The following is a 13,246-nucleotide window of genomic DNA, read 5'->3' as shown; positions in this document are numbered from 1 at the left end:
CTAGTCCAGACCTCTTATCTCTTGTTCCTCTTCCCTGAACCACTTGCTTGTCCCTTGTAAATGTAGCACATAAAGGCACAAATTTGGCTTCAGGGCACTTGCCAGTTGTGTAGGTAATAGCTTTGTATTGAAACTGAGCTACACTTTTGGTGGGTTTTTAGGGTTAACACAAAGTCTAGGGCCCACCAAGGTAGGCACTCTAAAAAATCCACATCCACTTGAATCTAGAACCCTGACGTTCACCCTCAAAGATGAACTGTCAGTAAAAAAGTCCTTGCCAGATTCTTGGCCGATTTTTTTGTCATTTTGGCGGTCAAGAGGAATTGAGGCCTTGAACCTGTATTAGAGTGGTCCTTGACTAGTAAGGTCTACAGTTACCTATCAGAAAAATAAAAAGCTCTGGAGGAAGATAGCATCATATCCTACTTAGATTTGTATTATTCCTGTATGTAATTTTTAAAAAAGATTATTTATTTATTTGACAGAAATCACAAGGCAGAGAGGCAGGCAAAGGGAGAGGGGGAAGCAGGCTCCCCACTGAGCAGAGAGCCTGATGCGGGGCTTGATCCCAGGACCCTGAGCCCATTACCTGAGGCGAAGGCAGAGGCTTAACCCACTGAGCCACCCAGGCAGCCCTCTTATATGTAATTTTTCAAAAATATGGCTCAACATATAAAGATAACCAGACATATAAGAAAACAAAGAGTCCATGAGTGAAAACCAGCAGAAATAACAGGCAACAGAAACAAAACTACAAAAAACTTCAGATAATCAGATTTAGCAAACTCAGATTACAAAGAAATTATGTTCAGTAGTGTCAAAGAATAGCCAGGCTTGGAAATTTTATCAGGGAACCAAAAACTATTAAGAAATGACCTAGTAGACTTGAAAAGGAAACCAATAAAAATTCTAGAACTGAAAAAATAAATTCAATTGATCTATTTAACAGCAGACTAGATACAGCTGAAAGGAGACTAATGAACTATCACATTTGTCAAAATATCAAGAAGACAGTTTGGCAAGACAAGGTAGAAAATGGAGACTAAAGAGATACAGAGGTTACAGTGAAAACCATCTAGTAAACACTTACTTGGAGTTTCAGAAGTGGATGAGTGAGAAACAATATTTAAGAATAGCTAAACATGGGGTGCCTGGGTGGTTCAGTGCGTTAAAGCCTCTGCCTTCGGCTCAGGTCATGATCCCAGGGTCCTGGGATCAAGCCCCGCATCGGGCTATCTGCTTGGCAGGGAGCCTGCTTCCCTTCCTCTTTGTCTGCCTCTCTGCCCGCTTGTGATCTCTGTCTGTTGAATGAATAAATAAAGTCTTAAAAGAAAAAAAAAGCTGAATGAATCCTAAAAGCAGAAAAAAATTAATCCACACCCAGATACATCATAGTAAAATTGCAGGATACCCAGAGTAAAAAGAACAGAATTTTAAAGCAGCCAACTATCTGCAAAGGAGTGACAGACTTCACAGGAGCAATGGAAGGTAAAAGGCAAAAGAAAGGTGGAATGAATATGCTGAAAGAAAGTAAATTCAAACCTAGAATTCTATACCCAATAAAAATACCCGCCTAGAATTAAGAAAGGGAAAAGAAAGATCATTTCTGATCAACAGGAATGGGACAGTTCCCCATTAGCAGACCAATGTAAAAGCAAACTCTGAAGCAGATTAAGCAAACTTCTGTATAAAGCCAGGTAGTAAATATTTTAGTCTTGCTGGCCATACAGTATCTGTCACAACCAGTCAACAATGCTGTGGTAGTGCAAGTGCAAAAGCAACTAGAGACAATAGTAAATGAATGAGCCTGGAGGTAGTCCAATGAAACTATTCAGAAAAATGGGCAGTGGGCTGGATTTGGCCTGTGGACTGTATATTGCTGACTCGTGTCCTTAAGTTTAAACTTCAGACAAAAGGGAAATGATCCCAGATGGAAAGGCAGAGATTCCAGAAGGAATAAAGAGGAAAAAAAAGTGGCAAATGAACAGTATATGAAGTTTCGTTTTAAAGAACATAGAACTAAAACACATGGTAATGGGTATATAACTTCAGGAAAGGTTAATTGGAGTTAGTTTTCTAAGTTTTTTGTATTATATGGGGAAAGTGAAAAGGTACTGGTTAAGAATGCCTATTATAACTTTTAGGGTAACTACTAAAATAAGAATAAAACTTCCAAACTACTAGAAGGGGGGAAAATGGAATGATTAGAAAGCAGACAGGAAAGGAGAGAAAATTGAATAGATGAGACAAATAGACAAAATGAACTTTAAGCCCAAACATGTGAGTAATTACATGAATATAAATGAATAAATTCAATTAAAAGTGAATATTGGATTAAATAAAAAAAAAACACAAATGTATGCTGTTTTTAGGAGACCCATTTAAAATGTAAGCAACCAGAAAAGTAGGAAGTAAAAAACTAAATTGTCTTCATTGACACATTATTCAACATGTGGCTCTACTTTCCACCTAAGGATATTGTCTCATACTGTATATATGTATATATACTATACCTCCCTCTAGGACAGAATAATCTGTACACTTATTTTTATTTATTTAAGATTTTATTTGACAGAAACACAGCGAGAGAAGGAACACAAGCAGAGGGAATGGGAGAAGGAGTAGGTTTCTCACGGAGCAGGGAGCCCAATGTGGGGCTCAAACCCAGAACCCTGAGATATGACCTGAGCTGAAGGCAGACGCTTAAAGACTGAGCCACCCAGGAGCCCCAGTACACTTTTACTGTAAATTGTTTTCAATGATATTAATAGTTTTTGAGTTCTTTGAATAATGGAGGGAAACTATTTTGTCAGCTACAAAAGACAACATAATTTAAAAAATTTTATTGGTGGGTGCCTGGGTGGTTCAATGGGTTAAAGCCTCTGCCTTCGGCCCAGGTCATGATCCCAGGGTCCTGGGATCTAGCCCCAAGGCAGGCTCTCTGCTCAGTAGGGAGCCTGCTCGCCCCCCCCCCCCCCCCCCCCCCCCCCCCGCCCTCCGCCTGCCTCTCTGCCTACTTGTGATCTCTGTCTGTCAAATAAATAAATAAAATCTTTGGGAAAAAATTTTTTTTTACTGGCCCAATATGCATTTTAGTTACTTACTTTTCTTTTTTCCCCAGTAATCTCTACACTCAATGTGGGGTGTAGAGATTATACCCCACATTACTCACAGCCCTGAGATCAACCTCTGAGTCAGCAAGGTGCCCCTTGGCCCAATGTGCATTTAAACGGATCTTGGGACTACAACTATTAATTTGTTTTTTTCTTGCTAATAGATTATAAGTTCCATCCAAGTACTAACCAGGCCCAACCCTGCTTAGCTTCCGAGATCAGACGAGATCGGGCGCGTTCAGGGTGGTATGGGTTGATGCACATAACTTTTTTTAAAAAAATATTTTTATTTATTTGACAGAGACACAGCAAGAGAGGGAACACAAGCAGGGGGAGTAGGAGAGGGAGAAGCAGGCTCTAGGCCAACCAGAGAGCCTGATGCCATCCCAGGACCCTGGGATCAGAACCCAAGCCGAAGACAAACGCTTAACGACTGAGCCACCCAGGCGCTCCTGATACACATAAAAAAATTTTTTTTTAAAAGATTTTATTTATTTGACAGACGGATCACAAGTAGAGCAGCAGGCAGGAGGGTGGGGAAGCAGGCTCCCTGCTGAGCAAAGAGCCCCATGCGGAGCTCCATCCCAGGACCCTGAGATCATGACCTGAGCCCAAGGCAGAGGCTAAACCCACTGAGTCACCCAGGCGCTCCGCACATAAATTTTTAATGAAAAAATGTTACCATTACTTTTCCAAGTATCTAGGAAGTACCTATGTCATATTTTAAGGAATTAATATTTTATAAAAAAGTCAAAATATCAAGCTCAGCATTTTCTGTTAGCTTATTTAGTCCTCACAACAATGTTATGAGGTATGAGAGTTTAGATCTATAAATACGAGATTAAGGAATAAATTGCTTAAAGTTCCAGTTAGCAATCACTCGACTAAAATTTTAAAGCTGCTTTTTTTTTTTTTTTAAAGATTTTATTTATTTGTTTGACAGAGATCAAAAACAGGTAGAGAGGCAGGCAGAGAGAGAGGGGGGAAACGGGCTCCCGGCTGAGGGACTCGATCCCAGGACCCTGAGATCATGACCTGAGCCGAAGGCAGAGGCTTTAACCCACTGAGCCACCCAGGCGCCCCTCGACTAAAATTTTAAATCCAAAGTGATGGCAAGCTATGACCACACAGGCTTTCCCCCCCCACTGTCAGTGCTGCTAATACACTGAAAAGGCTTTATTCTTCAAACTTATCTTTTAAGCAGGAAAGGAAAAGAAACTTTTTACAAGATCACCTTTCCTTTCTGAGAATACTGCTTAATTTTTATAGTTCCAAATTTAGACTAACAGCTTCCCGTTAAAAATTATCATAATCAGTCTGAATGGTGTAGATCATCTGTTTCCTAGTGTATTAATTTCAGGTGATATTTCCTGAACTTAATTTATCCTAATGGGGTGAGGGGTGCTGTTAAGCCTCTATGCATAGAGGAAGGGAAATGACCCGGATTTCACATCTCCAGGGCTCCTTTTGGAGGTCAAGGCAGCACTGGGGAAGTGTGGAGCGTACAGTATTCTGGGTGGGCCCCTGAAAACGAGTTAATTGGGCAGCGAATAATCATTAGAAATACGCATCTATTAGCTACTAAGACTGCTAACCTCAGTCGAACAGACGGGCAAGGTCTCCACCCACTTTCGACTCGGGGTAGCCCTCTGGCCCATTTGCTAATCTGGGTCTGTTTCGCCAGCACCGCATAGTGCCGCGCAGCCCTGGCCCACTTGCAGCTGGTAGCGTGAGGTTTGGCGCCTCGGGCGGATCCGGCTCGAGGGTCGTTTGATAACCAGAGTCTCGCGAGATCTGGGGGAAAGGGGCGGGAGAAGTTCGCGTGCACGCGCCCCAGAGCCGTTAGGGTGGAACCTCTCCCGGGCGGGGCGGGTGGAGCAAATACAGTTGGACGCCAGTTGGTGGAGCCCCCGCGGGAAACAACTAAGCGCGAGGAGCGTGCGCGCTCACGTCCCTACGACGGTGGCGGCGAGCGGCGTCAGAGCCTGAAGGGGGGGCCGACGGCTTCTGGCGGGTGGCGGTGTTGGAGGCGAGAGCTTGCTTAGCCCGTAACGCTTCTATCCCAAGAGCCGACGGAGAGTGAGGGAACGAGGGCTGCTTTCGGGGGCTGCTGCCTTCTACTTACACATCGTCGTGAGGAGCGCAGTCGGGACTCTCCTACAAGCCCTGCGGCTCCCTTTCCACACGCCTTGAGGCGGCGGCGGCGGCAACTGAGACAGCGTCTCACCTTCCCCCACCCCTTCCCCTGTCCCCCCTGCCCGAGAGGGCCCGGTCTGCGCCCCACCCCCGCCCGCTCGCTACGCCGCCGCCATGTCGGCGCAGGCCCAGATGCGCGCAATGCTGGACCAGTTGATGGGCACCTCCCGGGACGGTAAGTGTCTGCCAGTGCCCTGGGGGTGGGGGAGGGGATGGGGAAAGCGAGGGGAAGGGGCTCCACGGGCGTACCTGGGCTTGCGTGTGTGGCTGAGTAAGGGGCTCCCAGATTGGTAACACGAGGTCCCGGCTCCCGTCCCATCCAATCAGGGCTGGGCAGGAGGGCTTAGGGGGCGGTGACCGAGCGGATTGGCGGGAACTGCTGCCAATGGGGTCAGGCGGGGCCTGGAGGCAGAAAGGAGAGTTTGAGATTCAATGTTGACTTGTCTGGGACGGCAGAGCCCACGTATCTCCTGGCGTAGTCGGTCATCCTGTTTTGTGGCTGATTAGGTACCGGTGAACCGCTAAGGCCTCCTCCCCCTGAATTCCTTAACCCTGTGCTTTGGGATCGTCCCTCGCCGCCGCCCTCCAGAGCATCCAGAGAGAATTGCCCCACCCCTGCTCCCCCGCCCCCCACCCCTTACCTGGGTCCGGAGAGAAGCTTCACTAGGAACCCAGTCCCAGAAGTGTACTCTCGATCCCCACAGAAACAATCCTCATGGAAAAATCTGACCCAAACCATGGTTTCTTGAAGTGGGTGTGTTTGGCCCCATTTTGTGAAAAGAAATGTTATGGCTTGTTTTTTTCCGAGAGACCTCCATTTTGTTAGAGAATTTAATAAAAGCTTTGTTCAGTAAATATTGACAGATCTTGCATGTGCCCCAAAATAGAACCATTTTGAAAATGTGGTGCCCAGTGAAATAGAATTGAGGGAAACAACGGTCCTTTTAGGCAGTTAGGTTAGAATTTGTGTAGAAAATTACTAATTGCGGATATTTTTGTCATAAAGAGAATTTCTAAATAAAAAGATGAAATGCTTTTGCTTTTTTGGTGATGATAATGTATTATCAAATTGAGCTCAAATAATGCTAATAATGGAGGAAAGGTCTAGTTCAGTACTTTCTTAAAAGCAAAACACTTGCTTATTTTTATGTTGCTTGTTTAGCAGATCGTTTCTTAGCCATTAAAGAAATGCTTTTTTCTTGAAAAGTTACTTAAATTGCTTGGCGTAAGAAAAAAGGCACACTTACATTTTTAACAGTTGCTCTTGTAATTTTCTTGAATACTTTGCAGCAAAATATGTGAGTAGATTTAAAAAAATGTACTGAATTGAGGTATTTTTCGCAGTGCATACAGAGAATGGCTTTTCAGGATTCACAGTTCAGTTTTCATAAAAGCTCATATTGGGAATTTGTCTTCATAGGACGTACAGACAAATAGGTGGAGGTGTGGCAAAACCTACTTGTGGTTGTGTAGAGAGGAGGGGAAAATTGGGAAGGAAATGAATTTTGTGTAGTAAACCCTTGAAAGTTAACATTAATTAAAAATGCCCCTGAAACTTTTTTACCTGTTCATTTTTCACTGTTAGATAAGAATGGTTCTTTTATAACTGCAGCATGTCTTAACATTGCTCCTTTTCCATAATGAAGACTGTATTGGGAAGAGACCTAATTCAGGATTTTAGCTGACAGAGTAATTTTTGTAATAAAAGTAAGAAAATCATTTAAGATTTTACATGAACCTTTTAATCCTAGATGGATACCATTTTTGGTACCTTCTGCATGGATTGAATTTTCTAATTTCACTGGGAGGGTAGTTGGATCAAAGTAATTGCTGTCACCTGATATCACCTGATACATTTCCAAATGAGGTAGCCAATCTAGTATTGCAAAGCTACATTAAAAAAAAATATATATATGTATATATATATAAATATATTCTTGTGTGTGTAGTCAGCAGAAACATGGATTTCTTAAAATCCATTCTGCTTTGTATACAAATAAATTTACATTTTTTATGTGTATGTTACCGGATTTTTTTTGCCTCCAGACTAAGAGGATTTACCAATGAACTCATGTTAACGAGTCCACGATATTATTTAGCTGAAATGACTGGATTTTCACTGCTGTGTTGGGCCAGAAGTAAGAAACCTACTACTTTGAAGGAAAAGAAATGAATGTTTTTTTAGATACCCATATTCTTTTATGTATACAAGATAAGAATCAGAACATTCTTTTCCTGACCAGATAATGAGTTTACATATTTCATCTTACGATTCAGGACCTTTAAATAATTAGGATTGTTCTTCTTTAGCATACAGTAAACTTCAAGTTATCCAGGGGTAGGAGAATATGTTCCTGAATAACACCATATAATTTTAAAACCATAAAATGGAAAGCTTTGTATTGGACAAAGGAACAGCTTACAGGGAATGCTGTTGGGTGTCTTTGGCACTAGAGGTGGAAATGGGGATCCAAGAGGTGGGAGAGAGATGGAAAAGGTAGGTAGGGGAGGGTGTGCTTAAGGCGGTTCCGCACCCCCCCCCCAAAACAATCATCCCAGAGACTGACTGTAAAACAACTACTGTCTTCTGGGATCGTGTGACTCAAGGTTGTAATAACCCCTCCTCAACCTTTAGTGGCCTGTCTCTAAGGGAATCTGAAGTGGCACAAGAGGCCTAGGGCACTGGGAAAACTTTGTTTCCCTTTCACCTTCCCCTCTCCTCCACCTATAAAAATACTTATTCCTTCTTCCCTTCTGACTCAGTTTTTATTAAGTTCTTTTTTAAGCTCTTTGGAGATGTAAGTCTATTAAAAGTACCTTATTTTGAGTTACTTAATTCAGCTAAACCTGTAGATTACCTAATTTTTATTGAAATTCTCAGAAATAGGAATTTTAGTGTCAGGGAAATGGAGAGGTAATTTTGGATCACTGGGCACTCCCAGAAAGGACAGTCTTGGGTGAGTGGTGGAAGTGGGGGGCGTTGGACAACCAGAGGGCAGCATGATGGTGCTGGGAGGCTGGGCAGGGGGATGACCAGGTGGTGGGAGAGGAAATGCATAAGGGTGGTGGGAGGGCCAAAGACAAACTTTGCCTTCTTTGCAATTTTGCCTAGGGCCCTGGTGGTGGCAACCGCCTGTGTGCCACTGAAAATCGTGCCGATGCCTGGCATACTGCATAAATGGAAGCAGGGTACCGCGTGAGTTGAAACATTGGTCACACTATATAAAGTTTGTATATGTGAATCAGTGTAACTCATACCCATGTAACTGGGGGTCTGACTGTATTTGGATTTTTCTGATAAGGCATCATGGGCTAAGGAAAAGAGCCCTGGGCTGAGACTCAGGAGACCTGGTTTCTAGCCCCAGCTGTACCTCTAATTGTAACCTTGGGTAAGTCACTTAACCTTTTTTGCCTCAAGTTAAATCAATAATCTGTTAAATGGGAAACCAAATAATTTACTATGTTACACTCAAAAAATGTTGAAAAATAAGTATATTTTAAGTTTTTTTAAGAGAGAGGAACCATAAGTAGATATAAATTAGTATGTTATTTTATCTGAAGTTTGAGGTAAATTAATCTTTATAAATACCTTTTTGTTGTAGTTGTTGGCATTAGTAGACGGGAGAGGGATAATTTTTTTTTCTCCCTGAGCATAGTCCATTTGAAAGGAGGGAGGATCAGCAAAGGAGAATTCAAGTTGGAGGAACTCAGTGTCCTTGCATAGACTAGTTATTTTTTCTGAGTTTGGTTAATTGCAGGAATGTCCCTTAGCTAAAACTTTTGCCAGCAAATAGATTTTGGTTATAAGCCTCTGGTCCTGACCCCTAAAAGGCCTGGCAAGGTGCAAGGGATAGGAATTAAACAAAATTGTGGGTATGAATTTAGATTATATCCTGAGATTAGAAACCAGGGGATTTAGAGAAGTAGTTTGAGGACTCCATATTTTTTAATTACTTACAGCCTTTAAATGGCAGAGATCATCTTGGAAAGGTTAAAACGGGCGGGGAATGACAATCATCCCCAGCATCTCCCCTTCCTCTAGTTCATGTCCCAAGCGACCAGTGAACTAATAGAATGTAGAAAACAGAATAGAATTTTATTGCAGCATTAGTTGCCCATTATGGTTAGGGAATGTCTAGGGCAAGTTAAAGCTTTCAGATAATTGTACCTATTTTTGAGGGTAATCCTTCTAAACATACAGTGATGTGTTTCCTTAGTTAATAGAGTGCATTTAGTCATAATTTGTCAGTTACATTGTATAGTAGTTTTATAGAATGTAAAATTAAAAGGGTACTACTCATCCTAGGAGGTAACCAGGAAAATAAATTTCAGTATATCATTTACTTGTTCCTAATATAAGTTTAGTGATACGTAACTTGAACCTGTAGGATAGTATGACGTTGCTGCCTTTCTGCAAAATAAGTCATTGAATCAAAGATAGAAGCAGTGTTATCTTCAGTGGATTTTCTTCATAAAGTCATCTTTACTGTAATCTGTGTTTCTTGACTTGTCATCAACATTGAGAGCATTTTTTTTTAATTTTTCTCATTAGCATAATGAGCCATATTTATTTCTTGGTCAGTTGTAAACCATTCTATTCCACTTGGATTGTTCATTATAAGTGAAGGAGGCATAGCCTTTAATGTATAAGCACACATTTTAAAAAATAATAATGGGGTATATCTTACTCCAGAGCTTGTAATTCTTTTAACTTAAGAAATTTTGGCAAAAATAAGGTTAAACAGTAGTTAAACATGAGGCTAAATAAGAGTTCTACTGAATATTTGACTTAGAGGTTCAGGCATATCAAAACACTGAATGCCCTGTTAACATCCATATGGTGAGCCTGTTTTAAACAAACTTTAACTCATTTTACATTTTGAACTCTGAATATTTCTGTCTGCAAAACAGCCCAGAAAATAGTAATGGTATCATTTCATGTAATCTTGTTTTCTTCTTGGATTCTCTACAGTCGTTTAGCTTTCCTCAAGGAAGCCTATGTTTGTGAGATATTCTTTTACTTTGGGTAAAGAAATAAATGGAAACCAAAGAAAAATCATTTTGTTTATCACTACATAAGCTCTGTAAGCAACAAATAAATGCTTTGATTTGGATAAGATGTTACATGAGGAAAAATGGTGGTGAGCTGCACGTTCAGCATAGGTAGGAAAGGTGTCATGGATCATGGTCTTTGAATGAGTCAGATAGTGGTGTTGAGTACTCGGTGGTTTATACAGACATTAAAGCTTGAAGTTGCTAAGAGTTCAGGCAAGCGGTGGGGTTGCAAAGATAGGTAGATGGCTTAAAACTGAAGGTCACCTAAGTGTGGGCAAAACTAGATCAATGAGGCAAATGCTCCTCAAGGATGGAATTCTAGAAAGGTACATGAAATGGATTGAATCCTACAAACCTGGGGCTATTAGTATAGTCTACAAGGAAGTATAAACGTTTATTTTAGCTACTTGGTCAACTAAGAAATTGTAGACAAAGAAGATGAAAGGTGGAACATTTTGCAGGAGAAGGAATGAGGGAGTAAGAGGGTACATTTCTGACAGGAATCTTGTGAATTCACCTGCAGAAAAGTCATTCTGTACCTTTTTGGTTTAAATTCTCATGCAGTAGTAGCCGCTAGGGTAGAAATTGGAAGCAAGGCCAAAATATATCAGTTGATCAATTTTTGTAAGGTGACTGAGGTTATAGAGTAGTTTTGTAAAAACTGAGTAAACGGGGGCGCCTGGGTGGCTCAATGGGTTAAAGCCTCTGCCTTCGGCTCAGATCATGATCTCAGGGTCCTGGGATCGAGCCCCGCATCGGGCTCTCTGCTCAGCAGGGAGCCTGCTTCCACCTCTCTCTCTCTCTTTCTCTCTGTCTACTTGTGATCTCTGCCTGTCAAATAAGTAATAAATAAAATCTTAAAAAAAAAAGAAACAAAAACCGAGTAAATGTATTTTGCTCTTTTAACATGGGCTAGTGAAAGGAGTCTTTTTAAAATTTTTTTCTAGAAAAAAACCTCACTAGATATTGATCCATATGTGCTAATTTAGTTGTGAACCATGTGCATTGATGTTTGACCTGTGTGATTCAACATGAAAAGAATTTAACCAGATGCCCTTGCTGAGTGTTTTGTCATGTCTCCTGAATGCATGGTAAATTGTTTTGTTTTTATCATCTTGAGACTTCAGTTTTCTCTTTCAGAGTAAAACTTTCCAGAGTTTTACCTTTCAACAAAATAAGTTGGATATTAATTGGTTATTATCTCTGGGATACTTAGCTGTTCATTGCCTCTTTATTTTGTCCTGTTACTAGATTACGCAGTATACCCTTTTTTAGTTATTTGAAGGTATATTTTAGATCAGGATTGGTACTGTGGCCCACTGCTTTTTGTAAATAAATGTTTATATGAATACAGCCATGCCCATTTGTGTACCTACTGTCTTTTGCTGCTTTGCCTTGAAACAGCAGAGTTGAGTAGCTGCAAGAGATATCTATAGCTGGCGAGTTTGAAATGTTTGCTGTCTGGCCCTTTAGGAAAAAGCTTGTTGACCACTGTTTTGGTGAGTGATTCTCAAAATGTGGTCCCCAGACTTTAGCAGTACCTGGAGACTTGTTAGAAAATGCAAATTCTTGGGCTGACTCCAGAAATTCTGGGGATTGGAGCCAGTAATCTGTGATTTAAACAACCTTCTAAATGACTCTCATGTGCATTAAAGGTTTGAGAAACTCTGTTCTAGATAAGTGTTTCCCAAGTGTTCATCTCACATACCACCTTGACTGTTTTTTAACCCTATTTTCTGTTTATTTAATATTTTGTAAACATAAACTCACTTTCTAAAAACTTAATTTTAAAATGAAAATTTATGTCACCAGAAAAATACAATGAGAACAACATGGTATTTTTTTTTAACTTTTTTTTTCAAGATTTTACTTATTTATTTGACAGAGAGAGGGAACACAAGGACGGAGAGTAGGAGAGGGAGAAGTAGACTTCCCGCTGAACAAGGAGCCTGAAGCAGGGCTTGATCCCAGGACCCTAGGATCATGACCTGAGCCAAAGGCAGACAACAACTGAGCCACCCAAGCTCCCCAACAACATGATATTTTAAGAGATAAAACTTAGACTCAAAAAAATTCAAGAAAAAGCTTAGACTCTGTTGTCACACATGCTAAACATTACCTTATTAGAGGTATGGACTTGATCATGTACTTTTAAAGTTAATCATGGTAAATAATCACTAAATGATTCAGTGGTGCTTAAAATGTTGGTGAAATCCTGTTGGTGAAAGTGGATAATACCTAAAATCATCTTTTGTATAAATCTCATACTTTGGAAAATACCGTTCTAGAGAAAGAAAAAGCTGTTTTAACTACATACCCAAGCCCTGAAGTAGAAATGACTAGAAGAAGCACATACCTGTGAGATGGAGCGATCTAGAATCCCTAAAGAGGTTCGTCTAGCCCTCAAGGGTGAAATTACTTCATTTAGCTTGAATTCTCTCCTCCTCAGTAGTGTTTTGGCCAATGGTAGCCAGCAGTTCTGCAGGACTTCACCAACCTGTTTCACAAGGGGCATGTGGAAAGGTGCCTGGCTCTGGGAAAGGCTACTTATAAAAGATTAACCCCTGGACTAGAAACTGTGGGTGAAGTGGCTGTGGTTTTACCTTGTGGATAGGGGAACAGCAGGACAAGCTTGCTGGAACAATAGTTGATTATGGAAACCATGTGGTCGTATTTTAAGAAATTCCCATGTTATTTTACTTGCCTCATGGTATTAAAGGGATACTTCCCTGGACATAGTGTTCTCTTTATTTACTGGCTGATGTGCTTTAGGGTATAGTAATTGTTAATAGGAATAGAATCTTTCTTTTCCTGAATATCCCCAGGTTGCTGATTTGCTTTAGTTACTTCTTTTCCTTAGAGATTATGGACACATTGGTTTC

General features: G+C 41.0%; 1 protein-coding gene across 14 annotated transcripts in view; it reads left to right on the top strand.

Annotated features, from left to right (window-relative positions):
• The first annotated feature begins 5,052 nt into the window (after positions 1-5,052).
• Positions 5,053-13,246, top strand: part of LOC116873824 (putative RNA-binding protein Luc7-like 2) — a 60,242-nt gene continuing 52,048 nt past the window's right edge. For 2 of the 14 annotated variants that reach the window (XM_032868039.1, XM_032868011.1), the window contains exons 1-2: positions 5,055-5,484; positions 8,422-8,505. In XM_032868039.1, the coding sequence (XP_032723930.1) occupies positions 8,488-8,505 (18 nt within the window). In that variant the 5' untranslated portion in view covers positions 5,055-5,484; positions 8,422-8,487. The other 12 variants (XM_032868048.1, XM_032868067.1, XM_032868092.1 and 9 more) reach the window with 10 other exon arrangements.

The sequence above is a fragment of the Lontra canadensis genome, unplaced genomic scaffold (assembly GCF_010015895.1).
Source record: "Lontra canadensis isolate GAN:19392208 unplaced genomic scaffold, GSC_riverotter_1.0 scaffold2, whole genome shotgun sequence".
NCBI lineage: Eukaryota > Metazoa > Chordata > Mammalia > Carnivora > Mustelidae > Lontra > Lontra canadensis.
The sequence above is the reverse complement of the archived record's forward strand: the minus strand, read 5'-3'. Positions and strand labels throughout refer to the sequence as shown.